We start from the raw sequence: 25,306 nt of genomic DNA, 5'->3' as shown, positions 1-25,306 counted from the left end.
CCCTTCGCCCGGCCCTCAACCCGACTAAGCCCCTCACATATCTCCCTTAAAAGCAAGCCGGTCAGGCTCCCAGCGTGTCAGTGGGAGCAGTGGGATCCAGTAAGGAGATGTATTTGTAAAGCTGATGCAACATGGTATCGGACTCCAACCCTGCGTGTGTGCAGGTGAGCGAAGACGAACGGCTGTATGTGTGCGTAGGAGCGATCACCTCGAGGTGTCTGACCAACGCTGTGAACATCTACCTCGTCCCGTTGCTGTTGCCGAGCCCTGCAACCCGGACTGTGAAGTCAGGTGCGCATTAATGCACAAAAAAAAAACCGCACACGAAACAACTCCCTGTTCACAACCTGTTCCCTGCACCTCCTCCGGCGCAGGTGGCACGTCGCCGGGAAGAGCGAATGTTCTGCCAAGTGTGGCCCCGGTTACCGCAGCTTGGACGTTCAGTGCATGAAGTACAGCCTGAGGAAGAGACAGAGCGACCGGGTGGAGGCCAGCACCTGCGGAGACGCCGCCAAGCCTCAGACCAGGGAGCCGTGCCATGGGGACTGTCTGCTCACGAGCTGGCAGTACAGCGCCTGGTCACAGGTACACGCAGGGGAAGAGTCGTCGCTAATACGCCGGCCCGTGCAGAGCGGTGGCAAATCGGCAACATCTGCTAGACCAACGCATGATTAAGTGGGCTGAGCTTGTGTTCTCGTACACAGTGCTCTAAGACCTGCGGACGCGGGAGCCGTAGCCGCGAGTCTTACTGTATGAACAACCGGGGCAGGCGGCTGGTGGACCGAGAGTGCGGCGAATACCAGAGGCTGGTCACTGAAACCTGCAGTGAGCAGCCGTGCCCCGAGTGGACGGAGAGCGAGTGGAGCGAGGTGGGGAACTCACGACAAAACATCCGGCACGGATCGGCGGCAATATTCTGTATCGTACAGCGTACAATGATCCCTTTTATATCACCGATTTAAAGGTTGTTAAAGGTATTTTAGGTAGATTAACAAACCTCATATGTCCTCATAAAAGTGGAATGTCCCGCACTAATGCGTGCTGTGATATTAATGACTCCTCCTCTACCTTTTTCCACCGTCATCCGATGCCCCGCAGTGCCCGGTGACTTGTGGGAAGGGGACGAGACACAGACAAGTGTCCTGCAGCATAGGAGCCGGGCAGGAAGAGCTAGGCGAGCACCTCTGCGACCCATCCAGCAAACCTGCTTCTGTGGGCGGCTGCGAGCTGCCCGACTGTGCGTCCTGGCAGGTCGGCGTCTGGGGAGGGGTGAGTCCCGCCGACACACACACACACACACACACACACACACACACAGGGATCAGATGTCCACACACTGGGGCGAAGAGGCTGGATGCAGAGTGCCTGAGGAGAGGGGCCTCACAGGCAGCTGTCTCCAATCCTGACTCGAATCCGTTACTCTGAATGTGTGTGTGTGTGTGTGTGCTGCCACGGAGAGAAAATATGTTACCTATCATTGACGGTGTATATTTCAAGTACGTGTGTGTGTGTGTGTGTGTGTGTAACCTTATACATCGGCAAGTTACGAAGGAACGTGCTCTGACTCCAGCTTCCATGGCGCTTTCGTTTTTCCCCTCACGTCCTAAAGACTAAATCTGACACACAATGCGCACACACACACACACACACACACACACACACACACACACACACACACACACACACCTTCCTATGCATTCAATCTTCAATCAAAGTTTCCAAATATGTCTGTATGGAATCACCTCTGTTAGGGTAAAGAACAAATTGAGTAAAACGTGTATGAATGGCCACGTCTAGTCTAGTTGATAGACGTCTTATACGTCTAATGCCCCCCCCCCCCCCCCCCCTTCCCGCCTCCCCCCTCCCTGTTTGTATGAAGGCAGATGGGGATATTTACAGAGCTGGAATATATCAGGTTGTTAATGCCTGTGTAATTATAATGTGCTGCTCAAATAAACCCACCGTGGGGCACTTCCTCTGCTCCCATGTTGTACCTGGATGTGAGTGAGTGAGTTAAAGGGTCGATTGCGAGGACGTGTACGGGGACGGATGTGCCCATTAATGCATATGAGTGTGTGTGTGTGTGTGTGTGTGTGTGCGCGTGTCTTACCAAGACTATGCTGACCTGAATGAGGCCCTGCCTAGGAAATGAACCCTGACATAGCTTTATATGTGTGTGTGTGTGTGTCTTTCAGTGTGCAGTGACCTGCGGCCATGGCTACCAGATGAGAGCGGTTAGGTGCGTGTCGGGGGAATACGGGGCCACAGTAGACGACAGAGAGTGCAATGCTGCAGCGCGGCCCAGAGACACGCAGGTAAAACAAACTGTTGCTCACGACTCAAACAATTAAAGTGTCACTTTTATTTGTCATTTTGTCTGCAGGCAAAGACATTAAAGATATTGAACTGAAGAGCCCACATGCTCCAGATAGCTCTACAAACTAAGAAATTCAACTTTCACTTTGTTTTTATTCTTTAACTGGAGATATCCAGGGAAGGAATGAAATATTTCTTTATTGTGTATTTACTCCCTTTAGTTAAAATGTAGCGATGCATCATCTGACTGTATTTGCGTGTTTTTTGTTGTAGGACTGCGAGACGCAGCCGTGTCCCTGGGCCTCTCCGGTTCACAGCACAGCTCGCCCTGATAACTTTGCTCGGATCCTGACCCAGTGGAGATACGGCTCCTGGACTGCGGTAGGGAAACAAATTGGTTTTATTCGGGCCTAACAGAGTCTGTGGCAAAGACATTCCTGTTCTGTCTTGTTCTTTCTGCGTGTAGCTTGAGAGAAATGGTCCACTGGGCTTTGGAATCCGACTTTAACACTCGAAGAGGGAAAAATGAGAATACCAGAAAACGTTTGTTCTTATGTCTGTGTGTGCGTAATTTAAGGAAAACACACTCCAATAGCGTTGCCTCTGCTACATGCACCAGATTGACAAGTTCAACTTTTTCTTTCTGATAGCACCTACTGTACAGGACCATGATCCTCTTTGGCATTGTCTCCTCTACCCCCCTGCTGCATCTGCACACACACACACACATACACCTACACACACAGGCTCCACTGTCTGGGCTGAGAGGCCCCTCTGTCTCTCTGATACTTTGCATTGTTACCCGTCGCAGATGAAAACCAGATTTCATGTAAACACGAGTCTTCGGTTTCTGAGACTGAACCTCGTCTGTCAATCCGTAAGTCGGCGTGAGCTCACATGTCAAAGAGGCCAGCGCCAGTGTGGTCTCGCAGACACACGTGCACACACAGATCGCACACACTCCACGTGCGCGCACACACACACATCCATGCAATTCCCCCCCGAGCAGCGGAACAGCGATCCTCTAGATTGATATGAGAGGGGTACAAACATGCCTGCTGGAGCCATTTGATTGCATTCGGTATTCACCCCCTCACAGATGTTTTCTGTGATGTCCCCAATGGGATCAGGGAGTCCCATAAATGTCTTTATTTGTGACACAAGGTAAAGAATCCCCCAAAATGAGGGGTTATCTGTTCCAGAGTAAGACAAGCCATTACCAATGTGGGTTGCCGTTTGTAAAAAAAAAAAAACTCAACTCAACTCTTCGTCTCCGTCGAACACTAAAAGTAGACGTTAAATTAATTTAGGAACCGCATAGTAGAGAAACACAAGACAAGTATTGATGTGGGCTCCGTGTGATCTCCGTGTCCTGCAGTGCTCCGTGTCCTGTGGAAAAGGGAAGCGGGAGCGTTACGTCAGCTGCCGAGATGCCCGGGGAGGAGTCGCTGACGAGTCGCACTGCACCCACCTGCCCCGGCCCCCGGAGTCCTCGGCCTGCTTCAGCCCCTGCGGCCAATGGCGTGCCGGGGAGTGGTCTCCTGTAAGTTAAAAAAAACAGTGTGTCCAATCAATGCAGATGTTTTCCACTCCGGAGACGTTCAATGGTCAAAAGTGACCAGGTCAAGATTTGATTCGTGAACGTGTCACTCCAGTTACGTTGTCATCGAACATCAGTACACACCGTAATCGGTACCACCGTGGTTCTCCGTTGTCCCCCCAGTGCTCGGTGACTTGTGGCGTTGGAAGGACCACGAGGCAGGTGGTCTGCTCCAACTACCACCAGCCCGTGGACCGGTCCTTCTGTGACCCGGAGGAGCAGACCGTGACGGAGCAAGAGTGCACGGCCGCACCCTGCCCCTCCGTCCACCACCGTCAGCGCATCAATGACCAGCCCTACGGGTACCCGCAGGACCCCGGACGCCATCCTGGCCACAGCAGCTGGAATGTGCCTTCGGCAGACAACCAGTGGAGGACGGGACCCTGGGGCGCAGTACGTCCGGCACATGGTCTTTAGGGAAAAGGGACAATCATTTGGGCGGTAGAATTCGTTGTTCGAAATCTTTAACGGATAAATATTCTTTATCGTCACACGCGATTTAGGTTTCATGAGACGGAGAAGTGAATGTGAATGAAAGACATTCACGTATGTACCAGGTGGTGTCCCGAAGCAGACTGGTTTTGAAATGAAATTCCAAATTGTAGTGCATGAGTCAATGTAGTTCTTACTAGAAATCACTTAGTTAATCCATTTTAGTTGGTTAAATCTCTTTCACAATTATATGTAATTCCCTTTTTCAGCCGGATTTTGTGCCTGATCCTGTTAAAAAATGAGCAAAGCGTGTTGTATCCAAGAGAAAATCTGCTCCATGTTAGAGGATAGTTGATAAAAAGTTGCACTTAATATTGGTTTAATATTAACATTTTTTGTTTTAGCTATTAGATGTCTAGTACATCCATCAAACTACCTGAACATTTTACTCTTAAAATGTTCGGAGATAGATTTGACATTTTCTGACAGCCATAAAAAAATGATGCAGTGTTCTCTACGCGCAGAGCAGCAGAGGCTTTCGTCCCAGTGACCTGTTTAGTCTCACGTGATGAACTTGACTTGAAGTCATGCTGTTCAGGCTCACTCTGCGCTGTCCTCCCCCACACGCGGCAGAGAGCATTGAATGTGCTCCCATGTGTCATCTTTATTGGATGCAGGCCGAGGTTTTCCATCTTTTCAACAGTTCAATTTTGATCTTTGCTACTTAAATCGGCATATTTGTGAAATGTGAAATCCTTGACCTGGCTGTATTATGTTGGATGAAAGATGAGTTCTTTATTAGGGATGGATTGTTTCCAAATGAATTGTCTTTTTGTGTTATTTTACACATCCATGTTGACCAGAAACACACAAATGATGACCAGTATTCAGTAAAAGAAGCTTGAGTGTAAACGTTTTAACACGGATAAGAAATAATAATTGACACTGGACTCATGATAGGCCTTTAATGCATTGGGTGTGTGCCGTACCTCTCTGTGTGCATGTGTCCCCCCCCCCCCACTGATCTGTCTGTGTGCTCTGCAGTGTTCCAGTACCTGTGCGGGAGGTTTCCAGAGGCGAGTGGTGGTGTGTCAGGATGCCGATGGACGCAGCAACAGCTACTGCGATGAGAGGGTCAAACCTGACGAGTCCAAAGGTTGCGACTCGGGACCTTGTCCCGTGTGGAACTTCGGTGTCTGGGGAGAGGTGAGCTTGTATTTCTGGACAGTCTGAGACACGTCGTAGTCTTCCACTCACTCATTGTGAACGCGACACAGGTTTTGAGTTTCATCCTCATCTTCTGTTCGGTCTCCTCTGTCTTTTGTTATAAAGTCTGAACTGAAACAGGAAACATCATCATATTGTTATTGTATTATATAATAAATGCATCTTTTTGCTTTGCCACCTCTCAGTGCACGCAGACCTGCGGTGGCGGAAGGAGGACTCGCCTGGTGGTTTGTCAGAGGCCCAACGGTCAGATGCTAAACAACTACAACTGCGACATCCTGGACAAGCCGCCCGACATGGAGCAATGCAACCTGCAGCCCTGCCCAGGCTCCGCCTCCTGGCTGCGCCGACCATGGAAGCCGGTACGATAGTCCTAACCCCGTTTTCCTCTCTGGGGGGCGTCACTGTGAGTAGATTTGGTGTGTGCTGAGAATGACGTCAGTCACGTGTGATCCAAGTGTGTTTTTAGCCTAAAGAGTATCGAGAGGCACTGGTGGTGAACCCAAACGGGCCCTGCAGTGGCATGGTGCTGATTAGAATCATGAAAAAACACAATGCTGCTCCACTCAGGGGAACATTAAAAACACACGGATGCCATTTTGATCCGAGGCTCCAAAATAAGACCTACAGATCGGGACAGTGTTGTCCAACAATGCCATATATTTGTATAGGCGTAACTCTAGAACATATTTATTTCATTCATGAGGCGTGGAGTAAATGTTCTTTGTTGTTTTTGCTGTCTTGTCCTTGTATCCGAAGTACACAAGTGTATATTTGTGTATAAGAGTTATTATGACCTTTATGGAACGGCAACAAATGACTGTCGGTGTATTTTGTATGTGTATCTTTGTACAGTATGATTTTATTGAATTACTGAGTATTGTATTTAATATTTTGCTGGTGCTCTTGGTCAGACCTCTCGTATATCTCTATGAGTAAATACAGTTTGTACAGAGGAAAATATTTTCTTTTGTATTTCTGATCATTTTCTTTTTTACTCAAGTTGAAATGCAATTTAGAATGGCTTCTTCTCTCCTTCATCTTTGTCAGTTTAAATCATTTAAAAAGGTTCTTCATTATCAGAAAAGCAAATAAACTTTAAAAAGAAAATTAATCTTAAAAATACAATATCCCAAAAATGTAATTTACGATTCCTAAATTGGTTAAAAAATAACCATAATAGGAAATCATTTTTCTAGTACTAATAAAGTATATTTTATAATATATGATGCGTTTATCACATAACATAAACAGGCATAAAAACTGTTTGTCATATGTCACAAAAACAGCGGTTTGCCAAAATAAAGTCCTAATATCTTATCCGTGAAAGGAAGTCAGTCCAGTGAACAAGACAACTTCAACTTCTACGTACGCTTCATGTATAGTCATTTTGCTATTACTCATGATAAGATGCTATTAAACTTTATCCAATGTATTATAGTGGAACATTATTAGTATTATGAAAATAGGGTTGTACCATATGTCCAGACTAGGAAGGATTTGATGATTTGATTCTGTTAATGGTAGGCAGTGTCACTGCAGCTCATTGAATATACAGTAGTACAATACAGGGAGTACAGGGAGTGATCATTGAGCTGTTATTTTTAAGCTCATTGTCCATCAAAGCAACTAAAGAACATGGATACCTCCTTTTATCATTTTGAATCATTTCTTGCTGTTTCTTTTCACTTTGGCCAGTTTTTGCATTTCAGAAGGATTTTTTTTAATGAAACTAATTTATTCGTTTACAATAGATTATTCATTTTCGCAGCTTTAATGTTTTGTTACAGTTTGGATTGATGCGACACTTTGCTTGAATTATTTGTCATTATACACACATGTTACTTTGCTGCTTGGGGCTTTTCACACCCGGCAAAGAGAAATAACCGTGGGGTCATTTCCGCCACTGTCTGCAGTCATGTGACCTGATTAGCAACGTGCATATTGAGCAACACACCTTTTCAGGATTTAGGGCCAGTTTTGTTTCCATGCTCCAGTACACGGTAACAACTGTTCAGTCAGGTATTAACCAAATCTCCCTCAATGCAGGGGCCGCGGTACCTCGCCGTATAAAGCCTGAGGAAGTGTCGAGGCTCTTCCAAATATAACAAGTTAGCGCCCTGAATTTGATTTTAGTTGAAGCAACATGACATTATCATGACATATATTTTCGGTGAAGTGTTGCAGCTGGCTCTGTATTCATGTCTGCAGTTAGGATGTGTGCAGTCTCCTTCTTTGTTACCTTTTCTTCTGTCACTGTGTATCCTTCTCAACCAAGACTTCCACTGCAACCAAGACTCCTCAGCCAAGGCAGTTTCACTCCTTCACACCTTTAAACCTGTGGTGCAGAATTGCCGAACTTAAATCGGCAATTCTACTTTATTTTTCATATTTTGGTTGTTGTTCTTCATATTATTTATTTCATTCACATGCAAAACTACATAAACATGTTGAATTAGCTTTTTCTCAATGTAAAGATTATTAAAGAAACATAACTGTGAACTTGTGTTGTTTCTAAATGCGATAATTTTCTAGCAATAACCAGACGCAGGTCTGTGCCTTTAACGTTAGTTGTAGCTCTGTAGTCTAAAGCAGAGGTCCCCAACCACAGGGATGCGGACCGGTACCGGTCTTTTTTATTTTGAGAAACGACCGGATTCTCTCCCAATTACATGCGCTCGTCCCCCTTGACACAATTCCCAAGTGTCACCTGAGTGACACGAGCTTCTGAGCACATGTAAATCCTCCAGACGTCCCTCTAGGGAACAAGATGGGTAAACCAAATAAGACAATTCACTACAAAAGTGTAACAATTCAAATATATTTTATTATCTTCACAGTGGAACAGTTGACAGCAGGTATGTTTTTATAGTACTAATACTCTCTTTTAAACCATGGGTATGCAATATATTTTTTTTTCAGTTTATAGTGCGTATCTGAGTTACTATAAACAACTTGACTTGAAGGTCATTATAAGGTGTTCTGCTATTTGACCCCCAACTCACTTCATTTAGTTTACCCCCTTTTGCTTTAACCCTCCTATAATAATGCAGTCTTTGGGGACTGAGTTACACTCACGTTTTGTTGTATCTGTAGTACTTCTCATACCTCTGCGGAATGTAGTGTAAGCACGCTTCTAAGCCTTTTCCTTTTATGCACTTTAACATTTTATTTTGTTGTGTCCCTGGAGAGAACAGAACACGGCCCAAATCAAACTTTGGCGCTGGGTGGCACATCTGTTCATCATTGCAGTAATCGAGCGCTCTGTAATGTATTTGGCAGGAGACCTGCATGGTATTACTTTTACTTCTACAATAATTGGTATTAATGCATGCATGGCAAGGTTTATTTAGTTGAGGAGACCAAAAGCAAGCTTTGGAAAGCCAGTATTTAGAGAACTGCTGATTTCAGTCATGTATTTCCCTCAGGTCATTCTTTGAAGTAACGCACATATGTGAGTAGTAATACCGAGCAGTTTATTCAAATAATTGCAATTCACTTTTCACTTATACTTTTTACATAGACTGAGCAACTCAAAAGAGACGACGTCAGATTATTGCTCCATATAACTCTGCACAAAGCCGACATCGATGAAACTAAGTCAGAGAATAAAAACCCTTCTAAAAGGAACTTTACACATGTATGTCTTATAGTGCAAAAAGCCTCTATTCTATTAATAGATGGTCCTGTTTAGGACTTGGTGGTCTTTCACAGGCCAGAGGGCGTTCAAATTCTCTGGAAGCTCTTGCTTAACTTTTTCCAAATATCTGTCATGGCTTTAGATTGCTTACCTTATGTAATGGTCTCTTTTACCCTCAAACTATTTTGCAATGCTTAAAAGAAACTCTCAGCTTTATATTCTATTATATAAATGTATACTGTTAATTATCTATTGGGAAAGTGGTTGACTATCACAAAATGCTAATTACTTGTGAAGCGCTTCAGCCGAGCCTCTGCATTTTATTTCATTTTTACATTAGTGGAAATAAACCCAAATACTTGTTAATAAGAAAATGACTTGGATAATTATGGTAAACTACCATCTTCAATTATAAACTTGTGTCTTGCACTACTCAAAGATGTGTATTGCTTCTTAATAACCTTTAGTCATCAAGAGTAAGGACAATAATGTCCAAAAACGTATGTGTTCAATTTACTTTAGTTAATCCCTCGAAAATATTCCGCTGCCATTTTTCGTCCTGGAACTCCAATTGTTTCTAATTGTCTTAAAGTGACGTCTTTAAAATGACTGAATGATTGTAAAAGCTGTATTCATTTTCAAAACACATTTGTCACGTATAAAGAAGAAAAGACACACAACAATTATCACATTTATTGCAGCAGTGTATAGTTTCAGACAGAGTTAAGCCTAAACAATCCGAAATGTAAATTCCACAAACTAATGACGTGCCTTTAAAGCCATGTCCAACGTGTGCAATCGGCTACAATAAGACTGTGTGTGGTAAATTGGCAACCAGGGCACAATTTCAGCCATTTATGCCTTTTTGTTGCAAACGAAAACATAGCATTTCCTGTCACGAGTTGCTTCCCCGTGCAGCTGAGCGTCTGTGACCTAATAATGCTGCTTTAAATTAAATCCACATGCACACCGTTGACATACTTTGGCCCGAGGGCAGCGGGCAAGAACTCTCTGCAAACCTGTCATCCGTGGGGTCAGTTGGCCATGACATGCTCTTGTGTTTCTGATCATGTGCATATGCCAGTCGAGTGGGATCAATTGAAGCGGTGGCTGAAGGGCCCCCTGCGGTCCTCCAGAGCGCAGCGCTTGTTATGGCTTTGATTTAAATCTGAGTCGAGGGAGCTATTGTTTCAATTTGGCCTTTGAGAGAAAGCAAAATAGTTTAGTTGATGATTTGCTGGTTAAAAGTCAAGCACTATGGCCTACAGATATTTGCAAACCATTAAGACTATGGAGGCTGGAACCAAATGCTTTCAAGATGTAATCTGAATTATCTTAATATTTGGACTGCTTTTATGGGTCCAGCAGTTGAAAAACATGACGATAAGTTGAGTATATTACCTGCTGTAATTTGGTTTGCCAGCAGAAAACCAGGATTTTGGCGCTGTCAAAGTCAAGTCCCATCTGGAAGCTTGACTTAACTTAACGTTAACTTAACGTGGTTGTGCATTGGAGTAGATTAACAGAGGAGTCCATCCAGTAAAGGTCAGGCTATATTTTTAGGTAATCCAAGGTGTGAGCAGATGTGGTGAGATGCAATGAGACGAGACAAGTTGTGAAAGTGTGGAAACATTTAGTGGGGTTTAGCTCAGGCTCATTGAATGATAGGGAACACGGCCTCACTTTGACACAGGTAGAGTGCGCCTGCTTTTCCTCAACTCCTCTGTCAAGGATTCTAAAGTGGTTTAGGGCCTCTTGGAGTCACTTCTTAGACTCCACTTAAATGCAAATTCTTCTCCCATGAGGTTAACGCGTCAGACTTGACGGGGCCTGGTCCTGTTTGGGCCTGTCGATGCTATCAAGCTGAAATTGAGTTATTTTTCTGTTTTGTTTTGGCATCCATATCCAAGAGCTTTTTCCCTTCTGATTGGGGGGACGGCGATAGCTTGGATGTTGGAGCCCACCCGCCCAGTAACAGAGGGCTGATTTTGTGCTGTTTTGACTACACTCTAGGAGTCAGACATTTAGCTGTATGTGTACCTTACTGTCGGACTGTGTGTGCTGTACTTTCTATGCACGTTAGCTACCTGTCAGGTCGTCTTTGATGCACTATTCACTGAAGATATTTTCATTCAGAGGGAAAATCCACCGTTCACGCATTGTGTATTTCTAGGGCTGCAGCTAGCGACCATTTTTTATTTATTAAGCATCTGCCCGTCATTATTATTATTCCCGAGTGCTTTCATTTTTTGAACTGTAAGGTATTGAAAATAGTAATAAATGTCCCTAGTTTCTTTATCAGCTGTTCAAAGCCCGACTTAGCCAAAGAAATATTTTACAAAGTGAACCATATTGGCTATTTTTGCCTGGAAGTTTTACTCTATTAAACTGTTTGCCACAGTAATGTAATAACTCATTGGTCCAGCTCTATGTACAGTATAGCAGTTATTATTAAGTACACGTTCATATTGACGTTTTAGTACTTTGTTAAAATGACATAAGCTGTCAAGGACTGGCTCTACTTTGCCTCACGCATCGCTGCAATATTTATCTGGGTTTACTGAGACGAATGAAACCAAAACCTCATGTTTATTTCTGCTGTTCGGATCTAAATCCTTCGCCATTGTTCTGGAAATGTGTTGACCAGCCAGGGCACGCCAGGAAAAAATGCTGTTTTGGGTGTTTTTTGTCCAATGGTAAAACCCACGGACTTGACTCAAATCAGACTAATGAGTTGGCAAACAATTCGTGTTTTAATAGTGGATATGTGGTAACACCAGGTGTGGATTTCTTCTGTCTTCATAACTGGGATATTCTCCTCTTCATGCAGCGTTCTTTATGTTTTTATTCTTTCTTTAGTGGGAAGAGAGACCTAGAGTTAAATGCTCAACATCAATTGTAACTATTTTAACTCTCTAATTGGTCTCCTATATTTTTAAAGTTCTGTCCTCAAGAATTAGCTTTATTCCAATGTATTCATCATTCCATGTGCAGTAGAGTGCACATATGAGCAGGCCGACTACATAGTGATGGAAAAAGTACTCTGTGAAATGTTTAGACTGGCGGAAAAACTTTGTCGTTTCATTTTGACTTATAGTTTCTTGGTGTATCTTTCTCGAGTGGTGTTGACTTAAAGAGGAAACTGCGTTGGAGAAACTGTATATGCTTACTCAACCAATTGTTTATTTAACTCTTAAAAGCGTGACAAAATACAAGAACCGCACTGATGGAGTCTGGGAACTATTTCCATTTAGCAGTTGACATCAACTGCTAAACTTGTCTGAACTGAATTTGTACGTTAGTGCCTGTAGAATATCTCCGGCCATTTTCTGGGTTCTATGGTTCGTCGCACGCCGTCAGGTTGGTCACGCGGAAGTTAGCAAAGCTAAACGTGACATGGGTTGGATTCAAAAAATGTCACAGTGCTCCTGTGCGTGGTTTCAAACGAGGCCGGATGGATAAAAGATCTATGACTCTTGACATTCCTGTGCCCCGTGACGCCGCTCTTACCGGCTGTTCCCATGTTGACAACATGTGTTGTTTGGACTCTTTGAGACCTCCCTGCAAAACAAGAGCACAGACAGAAAAGCAGCCTGAGGTCTCTGTGACCCTACATCTCTGGTCTCCTTCTCTCTCGGATTTGTGCTTTAATCTTTGCGCCGAAGGACATTGTGATACTGATTAAGCTAAAACAAACGCCACAAACATGGCAATGTCTCCCAAGGCAATACAGTTCACACCGATGGCTGCTGGCTCCCAGCGTGATTATGCGTACTTCTGATGGAATAACAATCGGAATAGAAAAAGCGTAGTTTAGAGTATGACTGTTCCTCACACCGCTGACAACGTGTAGCTCCGGGTATAATTCTGCACTCCCTTCAGTCTACTCTGGCAAGTTGGTTCTTGCTCCGGGTCCACGCCGATCTCCTTTGAAGAGCGTGCGTAACTATGGTAACCGTACGCCTGGTATTACCGTGGTGTTGCATTGCGAGCGTGCCGCAATGTGATTGGCTCCCACATTTTAAGACAAGTTTCGGGAATACAAAAAAACAAACAAACAAAAAAATGTGTTCCATCATACAATTTGTATCGTCTCTACGGCCGGACCTTGTTTTCCAAACTCAATTCGCCTTTAATCGGCGAAAGAAAGCCCAGTCAGAGTCTGCTGCTCGACATTTACACACGCAAGGCAGTGCTGATCTCTGTTGGCTCTTGGGGAATTTACCTTCTCTGTGTGAGGTATTGCGCAGTATAAACTGCTTTGAAAGCCACGTTGGCTGAGTGACAGATATGTAAGCTCTGGTCAGGTTCCTCTTGGATCCCTAACAGCTTCCATGTGTCCTATTGGCTTACCTGCTCACAGACATGCTTTGGCTGGGGTCATCTCGAAGTTGACGCCATTTCTGCTCAAAAGAAAGGTATCTCATATCACTCAGTTAGAAGTAATCTGGAAGACATGTGTGAGTATGTAAGCACCTTTCGTTGTGTTAAAAACTCCCCCAAGCATGAATTAGCAGGCTCTGCTTTAGCACTTAATTACGTGATCCTCTTTGAGCAACGAAGCGTAGAATCATTTGGAGCTGCTTGTTCATTAGCTTTAAATATCAATTAAAACTTCCTCTGCATAATTCCTGCTCTGCTTGGAAGAAAGTCATTTCACAAAAGCGGACGATTCCTCCCATTTTACAGTAATCCCCACTCCTTCTAGATGAACCTCACCGGATTATAACAGATCGAACTTTACTGGGACAGCGTGGGCGGTCAGATCACAGGGAGAGAGTTTCATTGATTCTTCTCATGTTAAAGGGAGAATCCCATATATTCACTCTCATGCCTCAGCGACGTTTTCAGAGCACCAACACAACATTTCAACCTGCACATAGTTCAGAGCACATGCACAAACACACATGCAAACAATCCATTTTAAAGTCTCCTAACACAGGCGACACCATTTGTTTGTAAAGACAGCGAAGCGGCTGGATGGTGAGCGGTCCCACTCGTAGCGGCGGAGCGGGACCGATGAGTGGAATGCTCTTACCTGAGTGGGTGCCGCTGAGTGAAGCGGCCCAGCCGTGGATCCGGAGGCAGAGGTCCCTCAGGTCTCAGAGGCGAAGCTGTCCTCTGGTCCCACGAGCTGTGCCAGCCCTCCGTGCCGCGCGTTACCGGCCCTGATTAACTAATGGCTGACAGATGAGGTTGGCGGGGTTGGAGGGAGGAGCACGTCGCCACACGGCGTCTTTTCTCCCAGCGTCAGGAATAGAGTTCAGCTGGGGGAGCACAGCCCGTATGGCTGCGATTTTCTTTCTTCCTCCCTTTTTTTTCTCCTTCCCCCCCCCCCCCCCCCCCTCCTGGTTTTTTACAGCCGTGAGGAGGGGCCAGCCCTGTGCTTGGCCACCCTCTGGCATGTTTGTCGGTCTCTGCTCTTGTCTGAGGTGGAGTTCTGTGTGAATCCCACAATGCACGCGGACAGTCACTCGGCTTTGATGTTCTCCGTCAGCTGAGCCGACCCCGTCTTTAAAATGTCTCTGTAATTTGCAATGTGCATGATGCGTGTGTGTGCGTGCAGTGTCAACCACTACACTCAAGCAAAGCAAAGGCCGGTTGCTTTGTTTGAGGGGTTCAAATGGATACTCATAGAAACAGCGTGTGTGTGTGTGTGTGTTTGGTGTTATACAACATTCTGATATCATAATTAGAGGACAATGCAATATTATGTTTATTATCTGGACTGGAAAAGACAAAATGCAACTCTCCTCGTCTTCGACGATCCGATTCCAGCACCTCACTTTGAGAGCTGCTTTGAATGGGGCCGCTCCAGCAGAAATGGCCGGCATCCTACTTGCCGTCTGGCCTCATGAGGACCGAATACTCCAGAATATTACCATCTACAATCTGAGGGCTTTTATTCGTTGTCGTCGTCTCTCTGGGTTATGCGTACCACATGATCGTCCTTATTTTGTGTCTGTGTGAGCGATTGACAAAGGCTTTGGGTGAAATCCATTTCCTTTTTATTCGTGCAGTTTTTAATACCTTCTTGCAACCATTCTGAGAATGACAGCCTCGTTCTGGGAGCCTCTCCTTTCCACTCAACACCCCCCTTCTCTCTCCTTCCCTCTCCAGTGTTCAGTGAGTTGCGGTCGAGGCACCAAGCAGCGGCAGATAGCCTGTGTGTATCAGAACCAAAGCCAAATAGCGGAGGAACACTGCGGTCATCTTCCTCGGCCGCGGACGCAGAAGTCCTGTCGGGCTCGAGGATGCCCGAGCTGGAAGGCCAACAGATGGACGGAGGTATGTTTGCTCTTCTCTCCGTCAGCCCCGGCTCCCTCTCGGGGACCGAACCAGCAGTAGCTAGCAGCTGACACCCAAGCGCCGGCACAGCAGAAGGGTTGTCCAAGGCTGCAGATGTAGGACATGTACACACAGCAATCCCCACTCCGGTTATTTAGGGTCAAGAGTAACGTGTCTTTTCTAGTGTGAGCTGAACACTGCAGGCTAGCTTTGCAAAATTGTTGCACTTTCTGCACTTGCGGGAATCGCAAGGTTGGAGGTTTGAGCCCCGTCTGCTCCATGTCCCATGTCAGAGTGTCCCTGAGCAAGACACCCTCACCCCTAAATGTAAGTCGCTTTGGATCAAGTGTCAGCTAGATGACCCGTAATGTAATTGCAACCTCTCATCAGACCACGAACTGTTCCAAAAGCATTGCATGACACATACAAAGGCTACTTTATGCAGGTTACATTCCAGGTCGTGATAATCACACCGCAGCTCAAAATAATGTGTTATTGAAACACAGAAACATGGAGATCCAAAGTAGCAGCTGACGCAGATGATGTTAAGAGTGACACATGTGGCGAAGCACAGCAGGTCTCGGTACCATTGTACGCTGACGAGTGAGCTCACTGTCAACTTGAAGCGAACCACACACTCACCAACAAAAAATAAGAAACATGCAACCCAGTTTGGGCTTAAAGTCCCATAAAGATTCCTCCGGATGGTAAAATATTTAGAGACAAATGCATCTTATCTCTGACAAGCATACACACAATAAATACAAACTATTAGGGACCCCTAACACATACAAGTCATGTGATATATTGCAATAATACACATGCCATAGCCCCATTTGCATGGCAGTGAGAGCCGTCATGTGGCCGCTATCTGACTATTAATCTCGGTCAAATCGAATGTACTACAGAGTTGACCAAATAAAGTCGTAGAAAAAGTATAAAGAGAGGCAAAAAATGAATTGTTTGTAGCTACTTTAAGATGTGAAACCTTTGATATTGTACCACAGACTATTTACTGTTGCCCGTTGACTGAACAATGTTTTTTTTTATTTTTTTTATTCCAAAAAATCTTTAAAAAATGTTCCATCTCTTGTTTAAAAATCTGCTCCCTGCTAAATACTGAATCCCCGAAGGGCCCATCTTCCACGTAACTCCTAGCACTCTTTGAGTGTTTCTTCCTCCCCTCCCTCCCTCCCTCTCTCTCTCCCTCTCTGTCTCTCTCTGTGGTGTCTGGAAGCAATCATCTTCCCCCGCATACCACCAGCCACCATGAAATCTTCAACTGAGGCATAAAGACATGTTTTATATTTTAATATCCATTTATGTGACAACTTTAAAACCTCAGTGCCCACTGTTAGTTATTACAGCTACATAGTCACCTCTATCTGGGGGTGTAATGGACATGTTAGAGGGGCTGAAACATCTGCCTCCACCCTATTACAATAGAGCTGAATGGGATATAGTTTGTATTTTCAAATAGATCAAATATAAAGATATTTCTTCAGTGTGAAGTAGTTTGTTTCAGTGTTTTCAAATGCTGTGAGCATCACTAATACAATACAAATGAATTGTTTTAAAAAGTAAGTGTCTTACCACCTAATAAAATAGTCTGCTGGGATGCAATCGGCACCATTTTGAAATCATAAGTCTCTAAACATGAAATACAGCCACCCGATAGAAGGACTCTACGTTTTTTGCAGGAGTAAAGAATCAGGTTTCACAGTAAACTGTTGTCATGCTTTGTGAGATAAAGAAAAACATTTTTGGTCAGATTTCCGCTTGTGCTTTTTGCTCTCATTCCCATCTCAAGTCCTTGACCCTTCGTTTTCAACCACACACCTGCAGCTGGAACTGAACAAGATAAAAACATCTGGAGGTTTTGGAGAGATCTGATGATTGCTGAATAACGCGTTGATTTCTCCTGACTCTGTGTAATGGCTGAGGCCTGGCTGGCACCGTTCTTTGAGGTCTGCAGGAGACTTCAGAAATCAGGCCGATCAGCTCGAGCCGCACAAAGAGCTTCCTTAGTATGCAGGTATGCTTCTCAAAGCACATCAAAGAGACGTTTGGGAGAGGCCTCCGCGTGACCCCAGATATGCGTCGCACAAAGAAGCCACAAACTGGCCTTTGGATTTATTAAGACACTGCAGACCAAACAGAGAATTGCATTAAAAATGTTGTGGTTCCAGTATGGTGGTTAACCATTAGTGCAGACATAACTCACAGCAGCAGTGGCATATGTTCACTGTGAACTAAGCCTTTATGTGTGTGTGTGTGTGTGTGTGTGTGTGTGTGTTTCTGTTCGATTAGTGTTCTGTTACCTGTGGAGTGGGAGTTCAGAACCGACGTGTTTACTGCAGACTAAAAGGCACCGGACAGGTTCGGGAGGACCTCTGTGGAGCCCACCTGCGTCTCGCCGCTGTCCGGCCTTGCCAAACTGCAGAATGCACACACTACTCTTGGGTTGCCGGTGAATGGGAAGAAGTGAGTACCGACTTCTCGCTCTCTGCCTCTTTAACAGTCCCCCACGGACAGATGTTTAACCATCTCATTAAGGTTTTTACTGGCTGAGATCTCCGCTCTCTCTCCCTGTCTCTGCACCGTTAAATGGACGACCTGCAGGTACACCCCCGCCCCCCCCCCTCCCCCACGTCAACCCTGAGGGCCTTGCTGATAGCCATCAGTCGGCAAATCATCCCATCTTCCCTTTTGTCCTGCTGAGTATCGCTGTTCTCTGTCACGCCAGCTGTGTGCTTTCTTCCTTGCTCATCCTTCTCTAATGTCCCGCTCTTTGTCCCTGACTCGGGGCACCATGTAGGGACATGGAGCTGTGTCCTTCTGCTGCAGAATGTTTGCAGTGTTCAGATTCCTGTGTGTGTGTTACCTCGAGCCCTCGCAGCCTTATTTCTGTCACCGTTGGGCCCCGCCTTTTTACATAAATAAACTTTAAGGTTCTGGGCCATATCATTACTTTAAAATGCTCCTAATAAACCCTTACTGCGCCCGAGGGAGACCAGCTTAACGTTTTGTGTTTTATGGAAACATTTTCAACCAGCGCACATGTTTGGGATTGTGCTCCATTGACCATTCTGGTCTTGTGTAAACTTCTCCGTTATGGGACGTGTCTTATTTGGAGAGCTCAAGAGGCGTGCAGGAGTCCCGAGGAGTCGAAGGTGGTGCGGAAAGTACAACACTGCCCCCCCTCTGCTGACTCTCCTTCCCTCCTACTGATTTCTTCCCGTGCTACATTGTCCTTTTAGTGCAACGCGACATGTGGAGAAGGCAGAAGAAGCAGGAAGGTGGGCTGCATGGGCCCAGGAATCACACCCGTCCAGGTTGATTATTGTGAGCCCTCGTCCCAGCCGCCATCCCACCAGCCCTGCCAAGGAGCTCCCTGCCACCACACGTGGACCACAGGGCAATGGTCTCAGGTAGAGAAGTAATAAAGACTGAGCTACTTAGTTGCTGTGAATCTGAGCCAAACGCAAACGTTACTTTATAGGAAAGGAAAATGTATTCCATAGGATGCATGATTAATAAAACCTGACTAGATTAGGGGAGGCAAAAGTTGACATATTGGATTCAAACATTAAAAGGAGACAGTCTATATTTCAACAGACTTTGGCTCATTAAAGGAAAGAAAGCAATGAAACAATAGATTCTCAAAAGTATCATATTGATGTCGCTGATGCGTCGTTGTATTTGACAGCACCGCTCTGTGCAAACATGTACCGATGCCCGTCTTTGTTGTCTGTCATTGTCCTGGTGTCTGCGTGTGGCTCAGTGCTCTGCCAGCTGTGGGGTGGGATACCAGCAGCGTGCAGCCTCCTGCTCCGTGATGCCCTCCTCTCAGGCCCGCCGCCCGTACGCCGCCGCCGCCGCGTCTTCCAGCACCCGCTGCCCCGAGCCCCAGCCCCCGGGCTCCAGGCCGTGCCTCCTCAGGGACTGCCCGCACACAACCTACTGGAAGGTTGGGCCTTGGAGCAAGGTGAAAACAGAAAGTGCTTTTTAAAGCGAGTCAACCATTTCCACACAACATTTTGATGACTTGTGCGTTGTGATGTTATCCGCGGCTGCGGCTCATTTGAAAGTTGGTTTTGTTGCTGTGGGATCGAAAGCTTTGTCTCTGCATACCAGTGTTCACAGACCTGCGGGGCCGGAGTGATGGAGCGCAGGGTGGAGTGTGTGACCCCCAAAGGCCAACCGTCCAAACACTGCCGTCCTTCAGGAAGGCCCGAGTCCCAAGCTGCGTGTCAGGACACAGAGTGTGAGTGAAAGTCATCCCCCCCACTTCTCCCCCCCCCCCCCCCCCCCAACCCCCACCTCCTCGCCTTGTTTTCTTCTTGGCTGTTAAGTACATAACTCTAAATGTCTACCATCTGATCCACGTCGTGCTTGCTGGCAGCCGGGAGTTTGCGGGCCGATGCTCTTAAATGGACTGTGCGGCACATGGCAGCCAACACCATATCTAATCGTGTCTACAGAAACTCGACATTTTGCTTTGTTTTAACACATTTTTGCCGAGCAGCAACTTCCCCTTGAAGCTTCCCGGAGTGATTGCGTAGTGGAACATTGAACAGACAGTTTACAACTTATTGTGAAATGGCGAGTCTATCAAAAGCCTCTGGGGAGGTGCGTGTTGTGGCTGGAGCAGCCTTCATTGTGAACATGCAAGCTCCGCAAAAGCCGGCAGCAGGCCAAAGGTTGTACATTTGCCCCCCCCCACACTTCAGATTTTTCAGTACTTGCGCACTGGGCTGTTCATTCCCGACTTGGCTTCTGCCAAGTCATGCACAGCCGAAATTAAAATGATATGCTCGGGTGACAGCCAGTTCTGCGGTCAAGTATTAATGCTAATCAGCTCGATATGAGCTCCACAGCACGAGGCAATACAGACAATGAGACGGGTACAGAAGCTCGAGAGCAAGGGGGTCGCTTCTGATATGGAGGTGTTTAATGTATCACCTTGTGCAGTCTTGCAGACTTGTTTACCTTTTTTTGGGACAAAGTGAGGTTTGTGGTTTCCTTAGAGTTGAGATGAACGCTCTCCTCCCTCCCTTCATATTTCTTCAAACAGGCCAGTTGTTCGCTTCATGTCGAGACGTCCAGATGAGGCTCGGGGTGAAGATAGATGGGGAATACCATCTGAAAGTGAAGTCCCGGATACTACAGGTGTGCCTGTTCTGTCAAGACATGACCCTCCACCCCCCCCCATGGGGCGACCTTTCCGTTTCCCCCACAGCCTCTCCTTCATTGTCTCGATGTGTTTGGCTTCAGATTTACTGTGCTGAGATGCAGACTGATTTCCCCAAGGAGTATGTGACCTTACGCAGCGGGCAGACGGACAACTACTCTGAGGTGTATGGCAACAGGTGTGTATAATGCAGCGATGTACATAGAGACAGCGTTTTCCTTCAATAAACCCCGATGCTTCTTGTCGTTTAAACACAGGCTGCTGAACCCCTTTGAATGTCCGTTCAACGGCAGCCGAAGGCAGGACTGCGACTGCAGGAACGACTACTCAGCGGCTGGATACACACTCTTCCACAAAGTCCGTGTGGACCTAAGCTCCCTGAGGATAATGAGTGAGTAATTACAGTGGGATTGCCTTACTCCGTCTACTGCAATCACACTCGCATCAGTGTGGTTTCAACCCTCAGACGCCTCGTCCTCTGGTGCTTAATAGCACCGCGTGCGAGTGCAGTTTGTGCGCTCGCGCTCGCTCTCGCTCTCTGCTGAAGTCAAACCGATGCTCAGACGCACGGACGGACGATATGGGACGCGGCCTCGCACACTCCTTCTTTGTCGAGGGCACACAAGAAGAACTGGAGACGCAAGCGCACAAACCCACATTCTACGCAGTCGCGTCAATGTCAGACTGACACGAGAATATAGCCTCACATTCAGGCCGTACAACAGTGTGTGTGTGTGTGTGTGTGTGTGTGTGTGTGTGTGTGGGTGGGGTGGGGGGGTGGGGGGGGGTTGACAGCACATGTTCCCAGCGCCTGTATGGTACTCATTTGGATTTCAGGCAGCTTGAAGCGAGCTGTGGAGGGGTGGGGGTGGTGTGGATAATGAGTTCAAGGTGAAGGGAAGCCTCTGGTGAACTTTTTATCATTGCATACAGGCCAACGTGAAGGGGGGGGGGGGGCAGGAACCGGCACTGGTCATGTGTGACTATGGTAATGAACAGGAGAGTTGGGGAAACAAGGTTCAGATTGAGTCCCCTGATTTCAAAGGTAAAGCAGACATTTGACATTAAATTAAATTAAGTTTGTGTTGAATTTAATGATAATCAGATCCAATGTCAAATTGTTCAAATTTATATAGATCTTCTTGGGGAGTTTTTAGGGAGATGGATTACAACATTTAAATATTGAAAATCTCCTAAGAAGAACTGTTTATTGTAGAGTGATTTCTCACAAAGAGAGAAACATCTGGCGGTGTGACAGCGAAGTAACATCAACCCTGCAATGAGAGCGATGTGCGTAAACTGCAGCTGCTGATGCTCTCTGTGGCTGTTTACTTAGAGCAACCTCTCTGTTTACTTACTGTTGCACATTGTGACTCCAGATTTGTATCTTTGCTGTTTACCAGTCACAGACCTGCAGTTTTCCCAGACTCTTCTCGGTCGACCTGTGCCCTTTGGTACGGCGGGAGATTGTTACAGTGCAGCCAAGTGTCCCCAGGTTGGTGAAATACATGATAACCTCATAGAAATGTTCCGTGTGTCCGTTTTATCACATGTGTCTGTTAGTGGCCAAGAAGATAAAGAAGGAACTTCTTTACCAAATGTTTCCTGCAATTATTCCCTAACTGTGGGGGGAAAACACAATAACTTGTGTGGGGTCCCCACATAGTTGTGTGTTCTTCTGCAGTTCATACCTTGTTCTGCAAACATCAATAAGCTTCCTCTTCCCTGTTAAGAAGAAGAACTTTGATGTGTGTTTTCAGGGCCAGTTCAGCATCAATCTGATTGGCACTGGTCTGAAAGTGGCCGAGGAAACCAAATGGACTTCACAAGGCAACTACGTGTCCATCAAAGTTCACAGATCTGAGGTAAGAGTTGACTAGTTAACTCCTAAGAAATGGATTATGCAATACACACCTTGTTGTAATTGTTCTTCATGTTGTGAGATGCTGCTCTGCTGAAAGTGGACGTTGTGTCACCGTCTGATTATTCCATATGATCTTTTGCCCTTTGCCCATTCTTTCCCCTCTAATTTGCATTTGTCTGTAGGACGGAACAAGAATCTACGGCCGCTGTGGGGGTTTCTGTGGGAAGTGCATTCCCCAGGCTAACAACGGCCTACTCCTCCAAGTCCACTGAGGGCCACGCAAGGACCCAACCCGGAAACCACGCTGAAGACTGGCGCAGAAACACGCAGTAGCAGGGATTAGTTGGACCCCGTTGCCACGTGTAAGTGTGGCGGAGGAGCATTTAGCAGTAATCTTCCCACTGTAACATACCCACTTCCCAAATGGCAGCTAAAGCATTCAAGAGACTATTCACAGTTCTGTGCAGCGCTACAAGGCCCCTTTCTGGACCTTCATCCTAACTGCGGACTCTGAAGAAGAGCCAGCTGCATCTGCATGTCAACTGCGTTGCAATCACTATCAAACAGGTCCGTGCGTTGGAACCTGCGATGTTTTATCTTAACACTGTTGTGCGTTATTTTTAGCATTATACAAAGGGATAGTTCAAGACACTGGGAAGGCAATGCGTTACCTGGAGAAAGTGAAGCTCATTCTATGAAAGATAAATTACTTTTTTTCAAGAATGATCTCGCAATCAATAAGAAAGTATAGCGATTAATATACTGTTTGTTTGTATTAATCATTTTAATCCTGTGGTAAGAAGAAGTGCTACAAACTCACATAGAAATAGTATCCAAGGGATGGATGTATTATTTTAATATGAAAACCTCTAAAGGAGCTACACTGCTGACCGTCTTGGCCTTACAGAAGTTTAGTTTGACATGTTGGTACATCCTGATTTTTTTGTCGGGAGTCAGATGGAAAGATATCGCTCAGTGTTTACGATAAATGTGAATCTTTATCTTTGAGGCGCCAGACTTGAAGAGAGAGTAAGCTTGCAACTAACTACTGATACGACCTGCCTTACGAGGTCAAACCTTAGGAGGGCGCGAGAAGCCTTTAGAACAACTACAGATGCTTTTACTTTTTATTGTTGTGTAGTTCTAAAGTCAGTCGTCGGGTATTTCACAACACTACTGCGGTTATTATTACGGACACATAGAGACAGACTAAACCCGAGCGACGTGAGGAGTAAATAGCTGAAATATTTGCTGGTGTAGTAGTGAGTATAAAAGTCTTCTTTGGCTTTTTCAAACTAAGAGGATTCTGTTATCTTTGGATAGTTTTTCTTTAGTGAAGCCACAAAAACAAATCTGTTACGCCGGGACACGGTATCCTCCATCGGGCCTACTGTAGGTGCCTGCAACCCCTACCTCTTACAAACACCCATACTCTACTGAGATATGTGTTGTGATATATTTATGTTGACCATATTTATTCTGTAATGACTGTAGATATGTTCAATGTTTTACGGTACAATGACTACTACCAACAGAGAAGCCTTTTTGTCTGCTTTGCAAAAAAAAAAAAAAGTATTAGTCTACTACTACATGTAGTGTTGAACCACTAACGTTAAGTGTCAATCTTCTGAATGGTGCTGTTGAACTACTGGAATTGCTTCTCACCTTGAGATTTTGACATTTCAGCAAATGTGACACTGGCCTATAATGCATGTAACGGTCCTCTTATTAGTGTAGCTGAAAAAAAATGGCTTCAAGGTTGTAGGGTGGTTCAGATGAACCACTGCATGAGGACGTTTGTCCTCCGGTAGTAATCAACTCATTAGAAATGGCTTTAACAATGACCACCACAGCTATCGACCTAACATGCTTGTACTCCGATGTTAAGCTTTAACCAAAGTTAGAATATAGTATCATTTTTTCTTTTCTCAGACAATGCCGCCCCTTTTTGATCTTTAGACCGGCTGATTAAGAAATGACAGAAATAAGTCAATGAGCAGCTAGAAAACCTTTGGCCATCATTTGTTTTTGTGATGGTCAATTGTTCTATGAGGTCTGTATCAGAAATTTAAAGAATACTTGATGCACTATGTGCCACACATGTTGTAGAAATGTAATCCTTTTTTGTAATAACCGTTAAGATAACTTATGATATATAGTGTATTTCTTAATATTCATACTTGAATTGTAAACAGTGTGCTATATTGGGAATGATTGGTAGTGAATAAAGAAACTGTGTGCAGTCATGCTTTATCCAAAGATATTTTTAAGAATCATACGTACCCACAGTATGTATGTAGCCTGTGCTAAAGACATCAATGATTGATGCTGGTGCTATGTCTTCTAATCGTACCTATACTGTGTAATGTGTATGTCTTGCTACTATACTAACGCTGTTTAAAACAAGTAATAATAAAACATGCTTTTAAGCTGAATCAAGAGTTGATTTATGGTTATTTTGCTCGCCGGCTAGCAGTACTGCGATGTCCCTTATTCCGCCATTTTGGTAGAGAGAGAAATTTCTTAACATGATTGTTTGTAGGGACGTTGACGCGGTGCCCAGAGGATGAATCATGTTGATTTTTGGATCAATTACTTGACCTTTGATGACCCTCAGAGCTTTCATCCAGCAAACACTGTTGCTGTATATGCATCTGAATGTTAGCATTGCCGTTGTGAGCGCGTTAGCATGCTTCTGTTAGCGCTTAGCATGGCTTTAAACTCCTAGCCTTAACATACGATTCT

The 25,306-nt window shown here is 45.3% G+C and overlaps 1 protein-coding gene and 1 long non-coding RNA gene across 3 annotated transcripts in view; one reads left to right on the top strand and one right to left on the bottom strand.

The window, feature by feature from the left end:
* The window catches only part of LOC120809340 (A disintegrin and metalloproteinase with thrombospondin motifs 20), a 61,001-nt gene extending 36,001 nt beyond the window's left edge, over window positions 1–25,000 (top strand). For both annotated transcript variants that reach the window (XM_040163059.2, XM_078083499.1), the window contains exons 19-39: window positions 165–291; window positions 375–585; window positions 705–869; window positions 1,099–1,269; window positions 2,196–2,315; window positions 2,590–2,697; window positions 3,695–3,859; window positions 4,040–4,309; window positions 5,393–5,554; window positions 5,761–5,937; window positions 15,336–15,503; window positions 17,814–17,987; window positions 18,764–18,934; window positions 19,288–19,491; window positions 19,641–19,770; window positions 20,581–20,675; window positions 20,781–20,875; window positions 20,955–21,088; window positions 22,101–22,192; window positions 22,458–22,562; window positions 22,744–25,000. In XM_040163059.2, the coding sequence (XP_040018993.2) occupies window positions 165–291; window positions 375–585; window positions 705–869; window positions 1,099–1,269; window positions 2,196–2,315; window positions 2,590–2,697; window positions 3,695–3,859; window positions 4,040–4,309; window positions 5,393–5,554; window positions 5,761–5,937; window positions 15,336–15,503; window positions 17,814–17,987; window positions 18,764–18,934; window positions 19,288–19,491; window positions 19,641–19,770; window positions 20,581–20,675; window positions 20,781–20,875; window positions 20,955–21,088; window positions 22,101–22,192; window positions 22,458–22,562; window positions 22,744–22,833 (3,134 nt within the window). In that variant the 3' untranslated portion in view covers window positions 22,834–25,000. The remainder of the gene's footprint in view (window positions 1–164; window positions 292–374; window positions 586–704; window positions 870–1,098; window positions 1,270–2,195; window positions 2,316–2,589; window positions 2,698–3,694; window positions 3,860–4,039; window positions 4,310–5,392; window positions 5,555–5,760; window positions 5,938–15,335; window positions 15,504–17,813; window positions 17,988–18,763; window positions 18,935–19,287; window positions 19,492–19,640; window positions 19,771–20,580; window positions 20,676–20,780; window positions 20,876–20,954; window positions 21,089–22,100; window positions 22,193–22,457; window positions 22,563–22,743) is intronic.
* LOC120809341 (uncharacterized) lies at window positions 12,377–14,509 on the bottom strand. Its single transcript, XR_013451281.1, has 3 exons — window positions 14,254–14,509; window positions 13,569–13,618; window positions 12,377–12,776 (listed from the first exon to the last, which is right to left on the bottom strand). It is a non-coding gene; the product is annotated as an uncharacterized LOC120809341 (long non-coding RNA).
* Window positions 25,001–25,306: the final 306 nt, after the last annotated feature.

This window comes from Gasterosteus aculeatus, chromosome X, assembly GCF_964276395.1.
Source record: "Gasterosteus aculeatus chromosome X, fGasAcu3.hap1.1, whole genome shotgun sequence".
NCBI classification, from domain to species: domain Eukaryota; kingdom Metazoa; phylum Chordata; class Actinopteri; order Perciformes; family Gasterosteidae; genus Gasterosteus; species Gasterosteus aculeatus.
This window is presented reverse-complemented; position numbering and strand designations above follow the sequence as displayed.